This window comes from Neofelis nebulosa, chromosome X, assembly GCF_028018385.1.
Source record: "Neofelis nebulosa isolate mNeoNeb1 chromosome X, mNeoNeb1.pri, whole genome shotgun sequence".
NCBI classification, from domain to species: Eukaryota; Metazoa; Chordata; class Mammalia; order Carnivora; family Felidae; genus Neofelis; species Neofelis nebulosa.
Genome location: NC_080800.1, coordinates 50041688 through 50063611, shown reverse-complemented (window position 1 = coordinate 50063611; position 21924 = coordinate 50041688). Strand labels below are relative to the sequence as shown.

The 21924-nt window shown below is 36.5% G+C and overlaps 1 protein-coding gene across 1 annotated transcript in view; it reads right to left on the bottom strand.

The window, feature by feature from the left end:
- Window positions 1–21924, bottom strand: part of KLF8 (KLF transcription factor 8) — a 145818-nt gene that overhangs the window by 41686 nt on the left and 82208 nt on the right. Inside the window, exon 2 of the mRNA XM_058712433.1 lies at window positions 12283–12356. Within this exon, the coding sequence (XP_058568416.1) occupies window positions 12283–12354 (72 nt within the window). The 5' untranslated portion in view covers window positions 12355–12356. The remainder of the gene's footprint in view (window positions 1–12282; window positions 12357–21924) is intronic.

The window sequence follows — 21924 nt, the reverse complement described above, 5'->3', positions numbered from 1 at the left end:
ACCTCCATGCTTGTGGAGGTTTTCAAGACTTTTTCTTGTGGTTGATTTCAAGGTTCATCACTTTGTGGTCTGAAAGTATGCATGGTATGATCTCAATCTTGTATATTTATGAAGGGCTGTTTTGGAACCCAGTATGTGATCTATCTTGGAGAATGTTCCATGTACACTCGAGAAGAAAGTATATTCTGTTGCTTTGGGATGCAGAGTTCTAAATATATCTATCAAGTCCATTTGATTCAGTGTACCATTCAGGGCCCTTGTTTCTTTATTGATCCTGTGTCTAGATGATCTATCCAATGTTGTGAGTATTAAAGTCCCCTGCAATTACCACATTCTTATCAATAAGGTTGCTTATGTTTGTGAGTAATTGTTTTATATATTTGGGGGCTCCCATATTCAGCACATAGACATTTATAATTGTTAGCTCTTCCTGATGGATAGACCCTGTAATGATTATATAATGCCCTTCTTCATCTCTTGTTACAGCCTTTAATTTAAAGTCTAGTTTGTCTGATATAAGTATGGCTACTCCACTTTCTTTCGACTTCCTGTAGCATGATAGATAGTTCTCCATCCCCTCACTTTCAATCTGAAGGTGTCCTCAGGTCTAAAATGAGTCTCTTGTAGACAGCAAATAGATGGGTCTTGTTTTTTTTTTATCCATTCTGATACCCTATGTCTTTTGGTCTTTTGGTTGGAGCAGTTAGTCCATTGAATTCAGTGTTATTATTGAAAGATATGTGTTTAGAGTCATTGTGATGTCTGTAGGTTTCATGCTTGTAGTGATGTCTCTGGTACTTTGTCTCACAGGATTCCCCCTTAGGATCTCTTGTAGGGCTGGTTTAGTGGTGATGGATTCCTTCAGTGTTTGTTTGTTTGGGAAGACCTTTACCTCTCCTTCTATTGTAAATGACAGACTTGCTGTATAAAGGATTTTCGGCTGCATATTTTTTTTTTCTGTTCATCACATTGAAGATTTCCTGCCATTCCTTTCTGGCCTGCCAAGTTTCAGTAGACAGATCTGTCATGAGTCTCATTGGTCTCCCTTTATATGTTAGAGCATGTTTGTCCCTAGCTGCTTTCAGAATTCTCTCTTTATCCTTGTATTTTGCCAGTTTCACTATGATATGTCATACAGAAGATCAATTCATGTTACATCTGAGGGGAGTTCTCTGTGCCTCTTTGATTCCAGTGCCTTTTTCCTTCCCCAGTTCAGGGAAGTTCTCAGCTATGATTTCTTCAAGTAAACCTGCAGCACCTTTCCCTCTGTCTTCCTCCCCTGGAATGCCAATTATGTGTACATTATTTCGCTTAATTAGGTCACTTAGTTCTCTAAGTCTCCCCTCATACTCCTGAATTTTTTTTATCTCTTTCTCAGCTTCTTCTTTTCCCATAATTTTACCTTCTAATTCATGTATTCTATCCTCTGCCTCTTCAATCCGAGCTGTGGTCATCTCCATTTTATTTTGCAGTTCATTTATAGCATTTTTAGCTCCTCCTGACTGTTTCTTAGTCCCTTTATCTCTGTAGTAATAGATTCTCTGCTGTCCTCTATACTTTTCTCAAGCCCAGCGATTAATTTTATGACTATTATTTTAAATTCATCTTCTGCTCTATTGCTTAAATCGTTTTTGATCAGTTCGTTTTTGATCAATTCGCTACTTCCTGGAGTTTCTTTTGAGAGAATTCTTCCGTTTTGTCATTTTGGATAGTCCCTGGAGTGCAGAGAACTGCAGGGCTCTTCCTCTGTGCTGTCTGGAGTAACTTGTTTTGGTGGGCGGGTTGCAGTCAGACCTGACGTCTGCCCCCAGCCCACCGCTGAGGCCACAGTCAGACTGGTGTGTACCTTATCTTCCCCTCTCCCAGGGGCAGGACTCACGGTAGAGTGGTGTGGCCTCTGGGCTACTTGAACACTGCCAGTCTTGTGGTACTGCTTCGATGGGATCTTCTGAATCTACCCCACACAGGAGCCAAGGAGATTATCCTAAAACACAAATCCAGCCATGATAGTGCTTGAAGACAGTCAATAGTTCTCCTACGATTCCTCTTCTGAAAGAAGGTCTGTAGATTCCATGTAGACAGATGTCTGAGACATGAGCAGATGGTGAGGCAGGGTTTCTCTGAGGTGCCTCCTGAAGTCCTGGAAGGTCAGGTGCCTTGCTCAAGCTGGCTTCCAAGGACGCTGCACTCTTCGCACTCCCCAAGGGGTGTAGAGACACTTTTGGGATCGAGAATGATCACTGTACTGGGCTGCCGGAGCGGGGGGAGAGCTCAGAGTCAGGAAGTAACTTCCCCCTGTGGAGAGGTGAGGGGCGCCATGGTGGGAGGCATGGGGCGGGGCCCTGTACCACATCTTCTCACCCTTTCATTTATGAATGGACACTCAGGTTGCTTTCATATCATAGAGACTATTCTTATTGTCCTGATGAGATAAGATATTGCAAGGCATTTTTTAACACCCATCATGGGTTGTGCTTGCCCTGTGACCTTCAGTTCTTAATAAAAATCATTTCCACAATAAAACTCCAATCATTACCCCTCTCTGCCATCATTATAAGACTTTAAATGTAATGTTGAAAGTCCAGGTGTTTGGGTTTTCCTGTTTTAACAGTAACTTCCTCACAGCATATCATTATGTATTTCCTTCTGTATATATCATTTTTTTAAACGTTTATTTATTTTTGGGACAGAGGCAGAGCATGAATGGGGGAGGGGCAGAGAGAGAGGGAGACACAGAATTGGAAGCAGGCTCCAGGCTCTGAGCCATCAGCCCAGAGCCCGACGCGGGGCTCGAACTCACGAACCACGAGATCGTGACCTGAGCCAAAGTCAGATGCTCAACCGACTGAGCCACCCAGGCGCCTCTGAATATATCATTTTCAAGTACACCTGGCATGCTTAAGTGAATCCAGTCTGTAGCAAGGATTTTCTAGTTTGTGATTGCTTTATTCTGTAAGCAAGCTTCCTCAAGAAAAACTATGCTCAAAAGTAGGTCTAAAGGTTGAACTTACTTTTTCTTGCTTTGTAATGTGAAGGCATAATAAGACAAGCATCTCATATCCACACATTACTATAGTGAATAATTTCTTTTTTTAAGTTTATTTGTATATTTTGAAAGGGAGAGAGAGCGTATGTGAGTGAGAGAAGGAAAGAGAGAATCTGTACTGATAGCACAGAGCCCAACATGGGGCTGGAACCCATGAACCCTAAGATCACGACCTGAGGTGAAATCAAGAGTCAGACACTCAATTGACTAAACCCCTATATTGAATAATTTCTGTGTGGACTGAGAATGCTCTTTTCTATATGGCCAAACACTTTTAATAATAATTCCAATATATAGTCTAATTTCTTCTATATTTTGAATATAACTACACCTATGATTAAACAAAAAAAAACAAACACTATTGCCATACCTTCTTCTTGTACATACCATACCATACTTGGTATGACATACCATACTTAAAGTTTCTAAAGAGACATAGTGTAAGGAGTAACTGAAGTTTCAGCCCTAGAGTTTTGGTGATTTTTAAAAATTCTCACTGACATGTCTCAAGATGGCTCCCCATTCCACAAAAATGAATATAATTATCACAGTTTTAATAGTGCATCTGAGGATTAATTTAAAACTGTGCCATCAGATCTTTCTTTTTAAATAGCCTCTTTTCATATTCAACACTGTGTGATGGCTTCAGTTTTTAAGTGTTCTGTCATCAGTCACTATCATTTTTCAAAGAAAGAGAATAGCTACTGTACCCATTTGCTACTTTAAAACTTCAGACTGCAGCTTTCTCAAATTTCTGAGTCTATGAAGAAGGTTGAGTATGAAAAAAAAACCACAGACATTTATGGGGCTAATTTAAAGAGAAGTTTAATTTCCACAGTCCTTCTCAAAGGTCCAGAATAATCTTAATCAGATTTGAAGTCAATTTGAGTTGACAAAAAAAGAGTTATTTATTGATATATCATCAAAGATGATGGATAAAGGCACCCTCAATTCTAGAAAGAAATCCAGAAAAAAATTAGTTAATTTCCAAGTATTTATGTTCTTTAGAATTTGATGAAGATAGGTAGAAATGCCCTGGGAGGTTGAGGGTCAGGGGAATCAAATGTTTCAAACAGCTCTGATTTACTAAGTTATTTATTTTTAATATAAAAAATTCCAAGCTTTTATTTAAATTCCAGTTTTTTAACATACAGTGTAATATTAGTTTCAGGTATAGAATTTAGTGATTCAATACATCCATACAACACCCAGTGCACTCACAACAAGTACACTCCTTAATCCCCATCACCTATTTAACCCACCACCCCACCACCTCTGGTAACCATCGGTTTGTAATTAAGAGTTTCTTGGTTTGCCTCTCTTTTTTCCCCCTATGATCATTTGTTTTGTTTCTTACATTCCACGTATGAGTGAAATCATATGGTGTCTTTCTCTGACTGACTCATTTCGCTTAGCATAATACTCTCTAGCTCCAGCTACATTATTGCAAATGGCAAGATTTCATTCTTTTTATGGCTGAGTAATATTTCAGTGTACATATATTTACCACTTGTTCTTTATTCATCCATCAGTCGATGGACACTTTGTGTGAAAAAAAAAAAAACAACAGAATACCTAGGAGTAAAAATGCTGGGTAGATGCCTGATAATTTTTCTATTTTGAAACAGTTTTCTTGAGGTGTAATTTACTGTCACAAATTCACACATTTAAATATAAAAAATAAATAAAATAGCTCTGATTTAGAGCTTAAAAGTGGGAAAGCAAGACTAGAAATAAAATGAAATAAAATGCTCCAGACAGCACAACAGATGGAAAAGAGAGGAAAGAGTATTTTTATGGTAGTTAAGATAAAACCCAGGCTCCTAAACAGAAAGAGGAAAGCTGCTCATGTACACAGGTCCCTTCTAGCTTTAATCTATGTTTAAACTTATTATTTTCATGCCTGGGTACACAAGTATGTAAATACAGAAATATATGTGCATATTCACTGTTTAAGTCAAAGAGTCAGTTTAACTTTCTGAAACCTTAATCCTTCTCCAATAAGGATTTCAAGTGTATATGTATTAGAGGAAGGAGAAGTGGTTGGAGTTGGGTATTATTAACAGTTAGACCTAACCTAAACCTAGAGGGATTTCAAATTTTACATTATCACCATCTCAATAGTACCTGGAAATGTAGCACTATGAGACAATAGAATTATTCATTTTGTACAAACTAATGAACTAGGCAGTTCTAAGGGACTGAGAGAAAGTATCAAGCAGAGTAGCTGCATCCAAGCATATAAGGTTAGATATGTACATATTTATGTTGCTTGTATGTATGTATGTATGTATATGTGTGGCTATATTAATTCATTAGGTATTTGATTAGTACCTAGCTTGAAAATATGGAAAAATTATTACCTGGCATGAAACTATAGAAAATTGATCCCATTTACGATTGCACCGAAAACCATAAGATACTCAGGAATAAACCAAACCAAAGAGGTAAAACATCAGTATGCTGAAAACTATAGGAAGCTTATGAAAGAAATTGAAGAAGACACAAAACAATGGAAAAACATTCCATGCACATGGATTTGAAGAACAAATATTGTTAAAATGTCAATACTACACAAAGCAATCTACACATTCAATGCCATCCCTATCAAAATAACACCAACGTTCTTCACAGAGCTAGAACAAACAAGTCTCAAACTTATATGGAATCAGTAAAGACCCTGAATGTTGAAAAAGAAAACCAAAGCTGGAGGCATCACAATTCTGGACTTGAAACTGTATCACAAAGCTGTAATCATCAAGACAGTATGGTACTAGCACAAAAACAGACACATAGATCAATGGAACAGAATAGAAAACTCAGAAATAGACCCACAAATGTCTAATCTTCAACAAACAAGAAAGAGTATCCCATGGGTAAAAGACAGTATCTCCAGCAAATGGTGATGGGAAAACTGGACAGCTACATGCAGAAGAATAAACCTGGACCACTTTCTTACACAATACACAAAAATAAATTCAAAATGGATGCAAGACCTAAACTTGAGATAGGAAACCACTAAAATCCTATAGGAGAACACAGCCAGCAACCTCTCTGATCTCGGCAGCAGCAGCTTCTTACTAGACATGTCTCCAGAGGCAAGGTAAATAAAAGCAAAAATTAATGATTGGGACCTCATCAAGATAAAAGGCTACTGCACAGCGAAGGAAACAATCAGTAAAACTAAAAGGCAACTGATAGAATGGGAGGAGATATTTGTAAATAACATATAAAATAAAGGGTCAGTATCCAAAATCTATGAAGAACTTATCAAACTCACACCGAAATATCAAATAATCCAGGGAAGCAATGGGCAGAATAGATATGAACAGACACTTTTCCAAAGAAGGCATCCAGATGGCTAGCAGACACATGAAAAGATGCTCAACATCATTCATAATCAGAGAAATACAAATCAAAACCCCAATTAGATACCACTTCACACTTATCAGAATGGCTAAAATGAACAACTCAGGAAACAACAGATGTTGGTGAGGATACAGAGAAAGGGGAACCCTTTTGCACTGTTCGTGGGAATGCAAAATGGTTCAGTCACTCTGGAAAACAGTATGGAGGTTCCTCAAAAAAAAAAAAAGTACTATTCTTCAATCCAGCAATTGCACTACTAGGTATTTATCCAAAGGATACAAAAATGCTGATTCAGAGGAGTACATGCACCCCAATGTTTAGAGCAGCACTATCAACAATAGCAAAATTATGGAAAGTACCCCAACATGCCTCAACTGATAAATGGAGAAAGAAGAGGTGATATATATATATATATATATATATATATATATACACACACACACACACCATGGAATATTACTCAGTGATCAAAAGGAATGAAATCTTTCCATTTGCAACAACGTGGATTGAAATAGAGTGTATTATGATAAATGAAATAAGTTCGAGAGAGGCAAATATCATATGCTTGCTATCACATGTGGAATTTAAGAAACGCAACAGATGAACACAGAAGAATGGAAGGAAAAATAAGATAAAAAGAGAGAGGGGGCAACCCATGAGAGACTCTTAAACACAGAGAACAAACTGAGGGTTGCTGGAGGTGAGATGGGTGGGAGGTTGGGCTAAATGGGTGCTGTGCATTACGTAGGGCACTTGTTGGGATGAGCACTGGGTGTTATATGTAAGTGGTGAATCACTATATTCTACTCCTGAAACCAATACTACACTGTATGTTAACTAACTTGAATTTAGGTAAATAGATTTAAAAAAATTTAAAAATACAATTTGGTGAAATACTTTTTCTTTCTCAAAGTTCTACAATTGTTTGGTATACTGCATTACTTACTATATATTAGAAATATATGTAAATGTATAATACACTGTAGTGGGCTGAATGATGTTGCCCCCAAATATATGTCTACATCCTAATCCCTAGAACCCATGAATATTACCTTATTTGGAAAGAGTCTTTGCAGATATAGTTAAACTAAGGATCTTAAAAGAGATTATCCTGGATTATTTGAGTGAGCTCTAAATTCAATGACAATTGTCTTTAAATAGGTACACAGAGCAAAGACACACAGAGAGACACACAGGAGAAAGCAATGTGAAGATGTAGGTAGACACTGGAGTGCTGAGTCTGCAAGCCAAAGAACACCTGAATCCACCAGAAGATGGAAGAGGCAAGAAACAGATTATCCCCTAAAGCCTTGGAAAGGATCCTAGTGATGACACAATTTTTGACTTCTGGATTCTAGAACTGTGAGAAAATACATTTATGTTATTTTAAGCCACCCAACTGGTGGCAATTTTTTGCAGCAACCCTGGGAAACCAATACTCCACATCAAACCTGAATTCTCCAGATTGCTTAGGACAGAACCATTATAGGTATTTACTTATTTGTCGCTGCACTAATCTTCTAAAGGTATGTAAATAATATCCATAATAAGGATATGGCAGAAATTGTATAAGTGGTACATACATAATTGAATTTTGGAAAACAAAAATATCACTATAAAAATAAGATATATATAATCAGTTGATAATTAGGTGAGAACAGAGCCACATGAGTAACTGGTACAGATAATTTAGCATGCCAGGAATTCCAGTGCACTAGAGATTAGTAAGATTAATTATCAGTAAAAGCTTTATGGAAGAGATGGAAATGAAATTTGGGCCCTAAGAAAAGTGTGGAATTTGGTTAATTAGACAGGCTAACTGAAGAACATTCAAGGCAGAAAGGTGTGAAAAAGGTGTCACTGAGGATCTTTTAGAAATATATGACCCAATTAAATAATATTATTAAAATATTGTTAATTACTTGGGTATAATATTGTTGATGTAGTTATGTAGGATAATGTCATTTTAGGTGATGCATGCTAAATTATTTATGGGTGAAGTTTCTTGATGCAAATTACTTTGAAAGGGAAGAAATGAGAGAAAGACGCGGGGCGTTAGAGGGATGGAGAGAGAGTGAGTGAAAGAGAGAGATCATGCAATTATGTGAGAATACATGTGAAATGTTAATAAATATTAAATTGGATGATGGAGACATGTATGATACAATATGAACCCTAAAGTTGCTCATATACTTTGTCCAAGAAATCCTACTTCTAGGAAATAATCAGAAACTATAAACAAAGGATAGTGACAACCAAATATATTCATTATATGGTATGGTATGTAGGAATTCAAAGAAGGGAGAGCAGCATGTATGTACTGAGCTAGACAGCCACCCACTAATCCTCTCTCATGACATAAACAAAACATATAATGAGCCAAACCAGTAGGTGTCTGCCCACCTAAAAGTTGCCAACATTGTAGTTTATAGAACAGAAGTTCTGAGCCTTTTTTCCCTGGGATATGGCCAGTGTTCTGTGGTCATGTAACCACAAGCACCGTAGCTTTACTAAAAACAAGATATCTTGGAAATGGCAAGAAACAAAAAGTTCTCAGATCATCTAATATCCAGAATATTATATACATTGAACAAATTTCAAGGTTCCTTCAAATTCTGGAAAATTAGTATACTTTAACAACGCATGGAAAATATTTTTGGAATTGTACTGAGGTGTGCTGAGATTTCATAATAAAATAGCTATGCATACCTGACAACATTTCACTGAGGATACTTTTTATTACATGCCCAATAGATTTTTATCTAACACTTATACTCAGCTTCCTTTTAGTATTAATTATGACTTAGCACCAGCAACCAGCAGATGTTTTGCCAACAATTAGCAAGTGTTGATGTGCTAATAGTCCCTAAATGGCAACCGCTAAAAGGTAAACAAAATTTTAAATTAGGTTTGGTATTAACACAGTAAAAAGGAGTATCACACATATGCACATGTAACTTAAATTCAATTGTACACCAAAGGCAAAACCATTTAATGGTTAAAAACTTTTTTTTGTGGGTCCAATTCTGGAGTCTATTCTATTCCATTCTTCTATGTGTCTGTTTTTGTGCCAATACCATGCTGTCTTGATGATCACAGCTTTGTAGTACAGGCTAAAGTCTGGGATTGTGATGCCTCCCACTTTGTTCCTCTTCTCCAATATTACTTTGTCTATTCGGGGTCTTTTGTGGTTCCATACAAATTTTAGGATTGCTTGTTCTAGCTTCGAGAAGAATGCTGGTGCAATTTTGATTGGGATTGCATTGAATGTGTAGATTGCTTTGGGTAGTATTGACATCAGAATTAGACCCACAAAAGTATGGCCAACTCATCTTTGACAAAGCAGGAAAGAATATCCAATGGAAAAAAGACAGTCTCTTTAACAAATGGTGCTGGGAGAACTGGACAGCAACATGCAGAAGGATGAAACTAGACCACTTTCTTACACCATTCACAAAAATAAACTCAAAATGGATAAAGAACCTGAATGTGAGACAGGAAACCATAAAAACCCTAGAGGAGAAAGCAGAAAAAAACTTCTCTTCCCTCAGCCGCAACAATTTCTTACTTGAAACATTTTCAAAGGCAAGGGAATTAAAAGCAAAAATAAACTATTGGGACCTCATGAAGATAAAAAGCTTTTGCACTGCAAAGGAAACAATCAACATAACTAAAAGGCAACCGAAGGAATGGAAAAAGATATTTGCAAATGACATATCGGACCAAGGGCTAGTATCCAAAATATATAAAGAACTCACCAAACTCCACACCCGAAAAACAAATAATCCAGTGAAGAAATGGGCAGAAGACATTACTAACAGTTTTCTAGAGAAGACATCCAGATGGCCAACAGGCACATGAAAAGATGCTCAACGTCACTCCTCATCAAGGAAATACAAATCAAAACTATACTGAGATACCACCTCACACAGGTCAGAGTGGCTAAAATGAGCAAATCAGGAGACTCTAGATGCAGGAGAGGATGTGGACAAAAGGGAAACTTCTTGCACTGTTGGTGGGAATGCAAACTGGTGCGGCCATGCTGGAAAACAGTGTGGAGGTTCTTCAAAAAATTAAAAATAGAACTACCCTATGACCCAGCAATAGCACTGCTAAGAATTTATCCAAGGGATACAGGAGTGCTGATGCATAGGGGCACTTGTACCCAATGTTTATAGCAGCACTTTTAACAATAGCTAACTTATGGAAAGAGCCTAAATGTCCATCAACTGATGAATGGATAAAGAAGTTGTGATTTATATACACAATGGAATACTACTTGGCAATGAGAAAGAATGAAATATGGCCTTTTGTAGCAACGTGGATGGAACTGGAGAGTGTTACAAGTGAAATAAGTGAAATAAGTCATACAGAGAAAGACAGATATCATATGTTTTCACTCTTATGTGGATCCTGAGAAACTTAACAGAAGACCATGGGGGAGGGGACAGGGAAAAAAAAGGGGAGGTATCCAAACCACAAGAGACTCTTAAAAACTTAGAATGCACTGAGGGTTGATGGGGGGTGGGCGGGAGGAAAAAGTGGGTGATGGGCATTGAGGAGGGCACCTGTTGGGATGAGCACTGGGTGTTGTACAGAAACCAATTTGACAATAAATTTCATATTAAAAAAAATAATAAATTAAAAAATCAAAGAAAACTTTTTTTTTTGTAAAATATGACTCTTAAATGTAAGCCAGATACTTAATCTGGTGACTTAAATAAAGAAACAGATAGTTATTGGATATACAAAACTGTATACTCACTCAACTTTAGAGACAATTTAAGGGATTTTTCAAGGTTAATTTTGACTGTATTTGTGTTTCACTCATGGGGTGACTTTACAACTTAACCCTGAGCAAAATGGGACTTCTGATTCTAACAGAATGCTGGTCTGTTGAAAAACAATCCTTGTCCTTGGAGTGCCCAAGGTCACAATTTTCTTATCCGTAAAATGGGAATATTGATAAAACCTATCCATGATGGTTAATTATGTGTCAATTTAGCCGGATCACGGTGATCATATATTTGATCATATATTATTCTGAATCTTTCTGTGAAGATATTTTTTGGGTGAAATTAACATTTAGATCACTCGACTTTGAGTTAAGCAACCCACCTCCATAATATGGGTTGGCCTCATTCAATCACTTGAAGGCCTTAATAGACAAAGATTAAGCCCCTTCAAGCAGGAAAGAACTCTACCAGCAGACTGTCATTGGAACTGCAACTCTTCCCTGGCTTTCCAACCTATCAACCTACCCCCTATTAAATTTTGAACTCATTGGAATTCTACAGTCATGTGAACCAATTCATTAAAATCTCTCTCTCTCTCTCTAAATAGCTAGCGAGCTAGCTAGATATAAGTTGTATATAGATATGTATTTTAACTTATATCTCTATCTATATCTCTATTTCTCTGTCTATTTATCTATCTATCTATCATCTAGGGAGAGATTGAGACATACATATTCTGTTAGTTTTGTTTATTTGGAGAACCCTAACTAATACACTATCCAACAGAGTTATTATGAAGATTAAGACAATTTATTTAATCTTCAGAGTGCCTGAAATATGGAACAGTGTTAGGTAAATGGTTGGTGTTGTCTACCAAGTGTCTAACTTGCCCCTATAGTCTTGATCCCAAGGGCTATATTTCTCTTAGGTCAGATCTATTCTTTATTCAGACATGAAACCCAAGCTTTCAGGTACTTCCTAGAAATATCCCTTCCTTCACCCCTTTTCAGTCCTCAACACGCTACAAAAAACATGTAGGAAAAAAATGAGCATTAGCTCTGTAATGATTGACAGGTACTCAGAGCTATTATGGTTCAATGTTATTAGCATCTCATTTTCCTGATAACTGACCTGTTTGAAGACATGCATTGAGCCACTTTCTGAATTAAGTTGGACCCCCAAGCTGTTTATGAGTTGATCCATATCTGGAAAAAAAAGACAAGGGAAACACAATTTTAGAATAATATCTAATCCTCTACATGCATACCGTATGCCATTTACCCTTGGTTATACCTGTTTGTATTCTATGAACATTACTTTTCAGACTTACTAGATATTGAGAAGTCAGTGTTTGGACAACATTCTAATTTGTATATTCTACTCATCAAAATGGAATTGGCTGCCCCCCGCCCCCCCAAATCCTATATACATGAGAATCCAATCTCTCCAACCAGCCCTATCCATAAGGAGGATATCAGCATAGTGACATAATTTCCCCCTTCCTGGTCTAGTTCTCCTTCTAAGGAGTTCCATACACTTGTATGGATATTTATCCTAATGAGCTTGTTAACACATTAACACGAAATCTCTCTAAATAAGTTTTTTCTGTCTATCTCTCTTAAACACACAAGCTAGGTAGGGTTAGTATAAGTAGTCTTCCATTTCCTTGTTCATTTGTCTTTCTATAAAAAGGAAAGACTTGGTGGCCTCATTATGCTGCCCTACACAATCACAATCATTCCCACCAGAAGCATCTACCAGTACTTCTTCAACCAGATTTCCTTTGATCGATCTACAGTCTAATCTCACTAAAGAGGAGAACATAGGGCAAAGAAGATAAATCCATAGCTTGCTTATAACTTAATTGATCAGATTTTAGATCATGCTAAGTATCTCCAAATCAATTACAATTAGTGTCCTCATTTATGACCTGATTGTGTTTCAAAAGGTAGTCCATAAATCAGTTGTTTTTGATATCAAATATATTTACCCATAAAAATGTTCATGTTACAGGTCAATTCACAATAGCCATTTAATACCTAATGCAGTTAAAATACAAGAAATATACAATGAACAAAGATACAAAATTATATTATAGCCACACAAAAAAAGCAAAAACAAGCTTAAAATAATCCTTTATTTATTGAATGTCAGGAATTGAGGAAACCATTCCTAATTTGATGGAAGTAACACACAAAGAATCTTCTATTGAGATTATGAGGAAAACTTTTGTGCAACTATCAAAGAGTTTGGATAATTTTGACACATTAAAATAGCCTCAATTTTATCTCAAAACACACAGATTTTCTTTTCCCTTCTCTTCTCTTCCCTTCTTTTCTTTTTTCTTTTCATCCAAGAATATGGGTAGAACTGTTCACATATACATCAATAATTTACTAAATATTTATGGCATAATTACTATGTATCAGAAGTTATGCTAGGCACATTGTTATCAGGTTGGGATCTGGATCAACCAGACATAGAGTCAGCAAGTGTAGCAGAGATCACTGACCTGATAGATGCCCAGGAATTGCATCCCATAATCTTTATCAAGGACTTTTTTTTTTGAAGGTCCAACTTTTCTTTCTAGAATTAAAATATTTCAAACTATTTTCTGCAGAGTCCTAAGGCTTCTATGAAGCTTCTTGGGAGGGGGGGTGAAGTCGCTGTTAATGGAGGAAGAAGTGCAAAGAATAAACACATAAGTCAGACACAGAAAAATATGATTTCCTTTAGACTGTAAGCTCTTTGCAGGCAGAGATTTTCATCTTTGATATTTTTCTTAGTGATGTATTTCAAGATCTTAGAATGGTACCTGGCACATAGTAGGTGTTCAACACATTTATGAAGGTTTTTGATGAGTGACAGAAAAGGAGAATGAGGAAGTGTGTTTTCTCAAGTACAAGAATTGGACAAGAGTGGGAAAGAATGAAAGAAAATTAGAGATGTTATGTGTAAGAGATGTTTGAGGTGTAATTAGCTATGAAGTGTGAGTTTCCAGAGAGGGCAGCCTTTTCTGATTTCAAGGAAGAGGGGGAGAAAAGGAAATAAAATGGTAGAAAAAGAATGTTAGGTCAGATAACTGTCATATAGTCACAGTTGGGCACCGTGAAGCCAGGAGAGTTTGCTTGGTTGCTGCCAGAAACATTTGTAGGAGAGAGTGGAGTGAATTTGGTTCTTCCTTTCCATTCACATATCCTTTGACTAGACCTCATTATTTTTAGCTAGACCAACTTATAAGAGTCATCTCCTATTGGTCTTCTTCAATTCCTGTGGCTTATAAGACAGCAGGGCTGAGGAAGAAGAGTGACTTTGACAAGCTATTTAGTCCCTATGAGCCTAAGTTTCTTTACCTTCCAGGAGTGGGGTGGTGGTGGTGGGTGGTGGTTCTGATTTAATAGGGTTACTGTGAGGATCCCATGAATTAGTACATGGAAATTCACTTATAACTTTTTTTCATATAAAAGTTCTTATAATTAGCTATTATTATCATCACCACCATTATTATTGTTGAAGGCCAGAATCCTTAGCTTTAGCTCAGAAGGTTATCTCTTTAGGCATCAAGTCTTTCATACTCAATGTGCTCACAAACCTCTCCTCATTTTATGTTTACAATCTCAATTTTCAGCACCATCATCAAGCCAGTCTCAGTATAGAAACCCAAGAATCAGTCACCTTTGAGTTCTCTCTCCCTATCTCCAGCCAACTGGTTATCAGTTGAAATAAATTTTACAGCAGAAATATCTCTTAAATGTAGTCCTTCATCATCTCCTAGTCACTTTTCCTTCTAGTCCATATTGTACATCGCTACCTAAGTATGGTAAAGAGGTGTGGGCTCTAGAGTGAGTGCCTAGAGTCACATCCTGGCTTTTTAACTTCTCAACAATAAGACCTTGGACAAGTTTTTTCCACCTCCCTGTGTCTGTTTCCTCATCTGTTAAATGAGAATAATAATAATAGTACCAGTTTATAGAGTTGTAATAAATATTTATCAAGTTAATATGTGCTCAAGTATTTACAACAGTTCCTGACACAAAGAGGCATTGTCTGTCTGTTTCCCTCACCATCAACTGAGCCCTTCAATAATTAACTAGTATCTATTGCCTACTGTCTCTTGTATCTTTTAGCAGAATATCTCCTCCGTAGAATGTACTGATTAATGCCCAATGAATGGTCATGGAAATAAGAAAAGTTATTTAACAGCAATTATATTATAATGTTAAATAATATCAATATTATTTAACAGCAATAATCAAGGAGTCTAGATAATACTACTTGCCCCATCCCTAATCCCAATATGTTAGTCAAATGACATAAAAGGGATAGCTGGCAATTAGGAATGTCTCTGCCATTTCTTGTTAGTATCCTCTCAAAGAACAGCAAAATTTGAATAGCCATTAGATAACTCTGGACAGCATCCTAAATGTTGGTGGGAGTGCACAGAGAGAAAGCTAACAGAAAGCTTTTTTTAAACAAACAAACAAAAAAAGTTTTAATAATTAGCCAGCCAAAATTTAAAACTGAATGAAATTTGGGCCTACAGAATGGTCTTAAAGAAAGTTCAGTTTTTCCAAAAAAAAAAAAAAAAGAGGACTTCTTAAGCCTTTTGCTTTTCTCTAGAGCTGGAGTTGCTGCTCCTTGTCTGGGACTGGACAGCTGCACAGAAGCTGGGAAGAAAGTGGAGAGGAAATACCCAAGGGGGTTTACAGTGTCTGGGGCCATTGAGATGTCATTTACACCAGGAGGAGGGCTTCAGAAATGCAAATTACCTAATTGAAACAATAACCATTTTTCTGCCTGGATTGGGCTCTTCAAGCATTTGTGTCTGGAAGCTGGAATTTTTGGTCCTTCTCCTAAGGAAGGGAGTACTGGAAGAGGAAATAGAAGAGGAGATAGGGAGGATTGAGCCTCATCCACAGCATGTCAATATCTCATATATGCAGAACATCACAAACCATATTCCAGGGACTATGACCATAGAAACTGGATATGATTATATTACTTTTGTCATGTTTCCACGTTTTTTTTTAAACCAAAGTAGCATTTTCCATAGTGATGTTTGTTTTATGAAAGTGAACAGTTCCTTTAAGGTACAGGAGTTGGTGGCTGGCTAATAGACCACATCTTATTCTTGGGTCAGTCCTGAGAGGGAAAAAAAATCTAGGGATAAAGAGAGCAGTCAAACCTTTAAGGTGGAAACCAAGGAATAGTCACTGGGGCCTACAACTTCAAAATCAAGCAAAGCACTGTGGGCCCTAAAACAGACTTAATAAGGTACCTAGTATCTTAACAACAAGATAGAGAATTTGGACAACACAAATAATAATTCCTCATGTGAATCTACATAGATTTTACAGTAAGGAAATAGATTTCATATATCATTCCCATTTAACAGATAATGAATTTGGAGGCCCAAAGTCACATAGCTTAGAAGAAATGGAATCAGAGCTAGAATTCTTATCCTCTCACTCAAATTGCAGTGTTCCTCGCTGCTTTCCAATATCCTAAATCTGGTAAGCACCTTTATAAAACAAAACAAAACAAAACAAACAAAACAAAAACTTCTAAAAGAAGAACAAGTTTAAGGACAACAAACCAATAATTTTGGAAGATCTTGAGGAGAAGCCATTCACCTTCAGCCTCTGAACTATAAGAAATGCTGGAACTATTGAAAAATGAAAGCAGTATTTTACAGTTTTGAGATAATAAGTAGTTTTTTAAAAGTATTACCTGTGTCTTTAATATTAGAAAAAGATAATTAAAGAACACCTAGAATACACATATATTTTCAGACGGTTTAATTGCATATCTTGCAGGGGAATAGAAAGTACTTTTGGGATAGGCCTCTGGGAAAACCTTCAGGCTACTTTGCAGCATGACATTTAAAACAGAATGGTGATAAAAGAACAATAATTGTCAACATTCACTGAGTACTTACTATGTACCAAGTACTGTTCTGTTAAGAGAAAAAAAATACTTTTATTAATTCATTTAATCTTCATAATTCTGACTGGGCGCATTATTTCTTCATTTTTAAAATGAGGAAACTGAAACAAAGAGAAATAAAGTAGCTTATCCCCAAATCACCAAGCTAGTAAATGGCAGAACTGAGATTTGAACCATAGCAGTCTAGAGCTATAATGAAGCTATAACTCTCTTTGACCTGAGAGTCAGTGGAATCCCCCTGCTTGTGCTTGAAGCAGATCACATAATGGAGAGTAAATGGTTGCTGAAGAAAAAGTATCTGATAGAATGAGATTGTGGGGTGGCTCAGTCGGTTAAGCATCCCACTCTTAATTTAGGCTCAGGTCATGATCTCAGCATTCATGAAATCAAGCCCCAGACTGGGCTCCAAACCCACTTGGTATTCTTTCTCTCTGCCCCTCCCCCACTTGTGCTCTCTTTTTCTCTCAAAATAAAAAAAAAAAAAACATTTAAAAAAAATAGAAGGAGATTGCAAGATCTTCAGGTCCCCCAAACAAGGTCACACCTATCACCACGGGATCCATTGGAAAACCCAAACTCAAAGAACCCTCACATGTGGCATCTCAGGAAGTAGCTCACTATGACTTTGAAAGTATATTATATGAATATAGCCTCCGAGTATTAGAACTAGTCCCCTTGTCTGGTACCCCCACCACAAGGTATAAGTTCATTTTTAAATTTTTTTTAATGTTTGTTTATTTTTGAGACAGAGAGAGAGAGAGAGAGAGAGAGAGAGCACGAACAGGGGAGGGGCAGAGAGAAAGGGAAATGCAGAATCTGAATCAGCTCCAGGTTCTGAGCTGTCAGCACAGGGTCCGATGTGGGGCTCAAACCCACAAACTGTGAGATCATGACCTGAGCCAAAGCTGAATGTTCAACTGCCTGAGCCACTCAGGAGCCCCAAGGTAAATTTTTTTTAAAAAGAATAACTACTTTTATACGCAACAAAAGTGCTATAATTAAATAAGACAGTGTCAAAAAATGGGAAAATCTTTTAACTAGGAGCTAGAAAACCTGGGTTCTAGTCCAGGCTCCACTGTTATCTAGCAGTGTCATTTTGAGTAAACTACTTACCCCTTTTCAGTTCTTTTCCAGTTATAACATTGTATGACATATGATTCTATGATAGGGACATGGAAAGAAGGTGTATAATATCTTTCCAAATTTCTTCTTAATCTGTGAAATTGAAGTCAAGAAAAACAAGTTCTCCACAAACTATTAGGTAAACTTGAGTATCACTCCCACAGCATTGAAAAAAAAACTTTTTGTTTATTATGTATCATTTCAAATGCATACGAAAGTAAAGATGATCCCCCATGTGCCTATTACCAGCTTCAATAATTTTCAGCTCATAGAAATTTTTGTTTCATCTGTACCCCCAACACACTCTCCCCACCTCAATGGGTATTTTTAGGCAAATCCCAAATATCATATTATTTCATTCTTATGGCATTTCTAATAGGACATATTTAATCTTCACAATTTCTGTGAAGTAGGTACTATTGTTGATTCCATTATACACATGATGAAATAGAGGCCTAGGGAGATTAACCCCAAGGTCACAAAACTGGTAAATTACTGGGATTTGAACCCAGTGATGATGTCTGATACCAAAGCTTTTTTTTTTTTTAACTGCTTAAAGTACTTTCTACTATCCTTTACTTTGGAATAGTTTGATGATTTGAATATCATGATAATGGAGGTGATTTGAGGTGTTAGCAGTGAGGTGTTAGCAGATGTTAAATTAGCAGTGAGGTCTACTATTAGAAATTTGCAAAGAGTATTAAAGGATTACCCTTAATCATGATGTTAATCATCAGACAAAACCTGTAAGAATACGGAGCTTCAGCATGGCACTGAGGCATCAGTTTAGGAAAAGGACAAAGAGCCACAGTAGTATAAGCTCATTTCTCTATAACATGTAAAATCTCATGCAATTCACTTAATGATACCATTATTTCATGTAACAGTCTCTTCTAGAAAATTAAACATGGTGCCACTGCAGCAACCAAAACAATAATACAGTGGTCCTTGTCCATGGTTAGAAAAACAGGTACCTAAGGGTAGAGACTTTATCTGTTCAATGGCATTTTCACTCACTGCCTGGGCTCAGAAGTACCAACTCAAGGCATTCTAGAAGAGTCTTGGGCCATCTCAATTTGTAGGACCCCCAAGAGGTAAGCTTAATAAAGGAACCAATAATCATCAAGGCTACATATTGATTATTGTTTTTCAAGGCTACATATTGATTCTATTATTATTATTATTATTATTATTATTAAGGCTACATATTGATTCTAGAATATAACTACAAAAAACTAAATAACTATATAGTGTATATTTATCAGAATTAGTTTAAAAAAACAAGAAAAAATAGATTCATATCATACACTCCCATTCTAATTTAACATTAAACAACAAGATTATTGGCAGCACAGAAAAAAAATAACTAGGATAATCAGTCCCAAATAAATAAAAGTTAAATATATGCTCAGCATTGTGAAGATCTTTCTGAGAATACTGCACCTTGTTTGTGAATTTGTATTCAAGGGAAGTAAAATGGAAGAGAAATGCAAAAAATAAATAAATAAAATAAAGATTCTCTAGAAAAATAAAGAATCACTTTTTAAAATACAAAAAAGGAGCTAGGTCAAGGAATTTGCATGGTTACATTTGGGAAAAAAGGAAGTAGAGAAGAAGGCTGTCCTGATAATTGTTTGTAAAGGCACATGTTAGGAATTTAGAGAAAGCAGAAATGTTATATTATTATTGGAGATTATAATCAACTTAAAGAGGAACTTACTGATAATAATCAAGTCTTTACAGAGAACTTACTAAATATCCAACACTGTAGTAGACACTGTGTGTATGTATGAGAGGGAAAAGCAGATAACAGCAGATTTCCACCTGGTCGTTACCTGTTTTCTACCCTCAGGGAATTTGTAGTCTATGTCAGATAGAGAAAATTGGCAGCTCACAGTAGATGTTGGCTTATTATCACAATGATGTTAAAAGTTAAAATCAAAAGCAGATTTTTTTTAAATTCCATTTCTTGCTTTTCTGAAAAAGTTGGGAGATCTTACAGCATGGAGTCTACACTAGCATGAGAGAAAAAATTAGCTAAACCTGATCAATGGGTGCTCCTTTTATATAGAGCATGCTGTTCTTATTTTGGAAAATAAAAAAGAGAGATTTCAGATTCCAGGTCTGTGTGGGAGGTAAAATTAAGAATAAAACAATAACAACAAAACATCACAAGATAATAGATGCTGCAGTGCTGGATTATGATTTGAGGCTATGAGCACTAATTAGAAGAGGAGATAGCTAAAAGTCAGAAAAAATTCCTAAGAAATGACCTGTGGTGAGGTGGGCCTTGAGGACCTAGAATCAGTCCAGAAGAGACAGAAAGGAAAACCAGTGAGAGGAAGAGTAAGTAGACTACACACTGTATGGAGGCCAGTGTTCCATCCTAATTATTCACCACTCTAACCCCAATTTCTAGCATCATGCCTAGAACTTTGTAGGCACCCAGGAAATGATTGCAAAGTGAAGGACAATGGCATAATTTAAGAAGTGTGTTTTAAGGAAGTTGTCCTGGCAGCGGTCTACAGAACGTAGAAGTCAGAAAGAATCAAGGTAGAACTAGAAGCTACTGGAATATTCTATTTATTTCATGGTAAGAGCTTACATAGGTGTCACAAACTCAATAGCTACAGGGTCCAGGCAGGTTAAGGTCAACTAGGCCAGATGGGGAGGGAAGGAACAACAACTCCATGTAATTGTTGACAAAAAGAAATACTGGTCCAGTATCTTATGATTATTCAACAGAAGCTGGAATTCTCAGTTTTAATTAAAATATGATTTTGAAATATTGGCAATCATTCATTTTTTTAAAGTATGGGTCTTGGAAAACTGACATACTCTAGACTGAATTGTGTTCCCTACTCCCAAATGCATGTGTGGAAGCCCTAACCTGAAATGTGACTGTATTTGAAGATAGGGCCTTTATGGAATTAATTAGGTTAAATGATGTCATAAGGGTAAGGCCTTCATCCAGTGGGATTAGTGTCCTTATAAGAAGAGACACCAGAAAACTCACTTTTTTTCTCCAGGAGCACAAAGAAGAGGTTATATGAGCATACAAAGCATAGACAGCCTTCTGCAAGCCAGAAAAAAAAAAACATGGTCATGCTGGCAACTTGATTGTCTCAAAATTGTGAGAAAATAAGTTCCTTTTGCTTAAGCCACTTAATCTATAGTATCTTGTTACTGTACCCTTAGCAGACTAATACATATACTTACAGGTTTTTTTTTTATTATTATTATTGCTCCTACAAACAACACTTCAAAAGTTGGGGAATATATTAAATCCCACTCAGTAGAAGACTACTTAATAAATTATGGCTCATCCATATACAGTTTACCCTTGAAAGATAAGGAAGTTAGGGGCACTGACCTCTGCATAGACAAAAATTCATATATAAATTTTGACAGTTGATTAACACATATTTTGTATGTTATATATATTATATACTGTAGTCGTACAATAAAGCTAGAAAAAATGGTATTAAGAAAATCATAAGGAAGAGAAAATACATTTATAGTACTGTACTGTATTTATCCAAAAAGATCCATGTGTAAGTGGACCCACAGTTTAAATCTGTGTTGTTCAAGCGTCAACTATAGTGAAAAACTATGCAGTCACACAAAAGGATTTCTTTACACCAGACATGGAAAGTCTCCAAAGTATATTTTCAAGTAAACAAAACAATATGCAGAGTGTCTTCA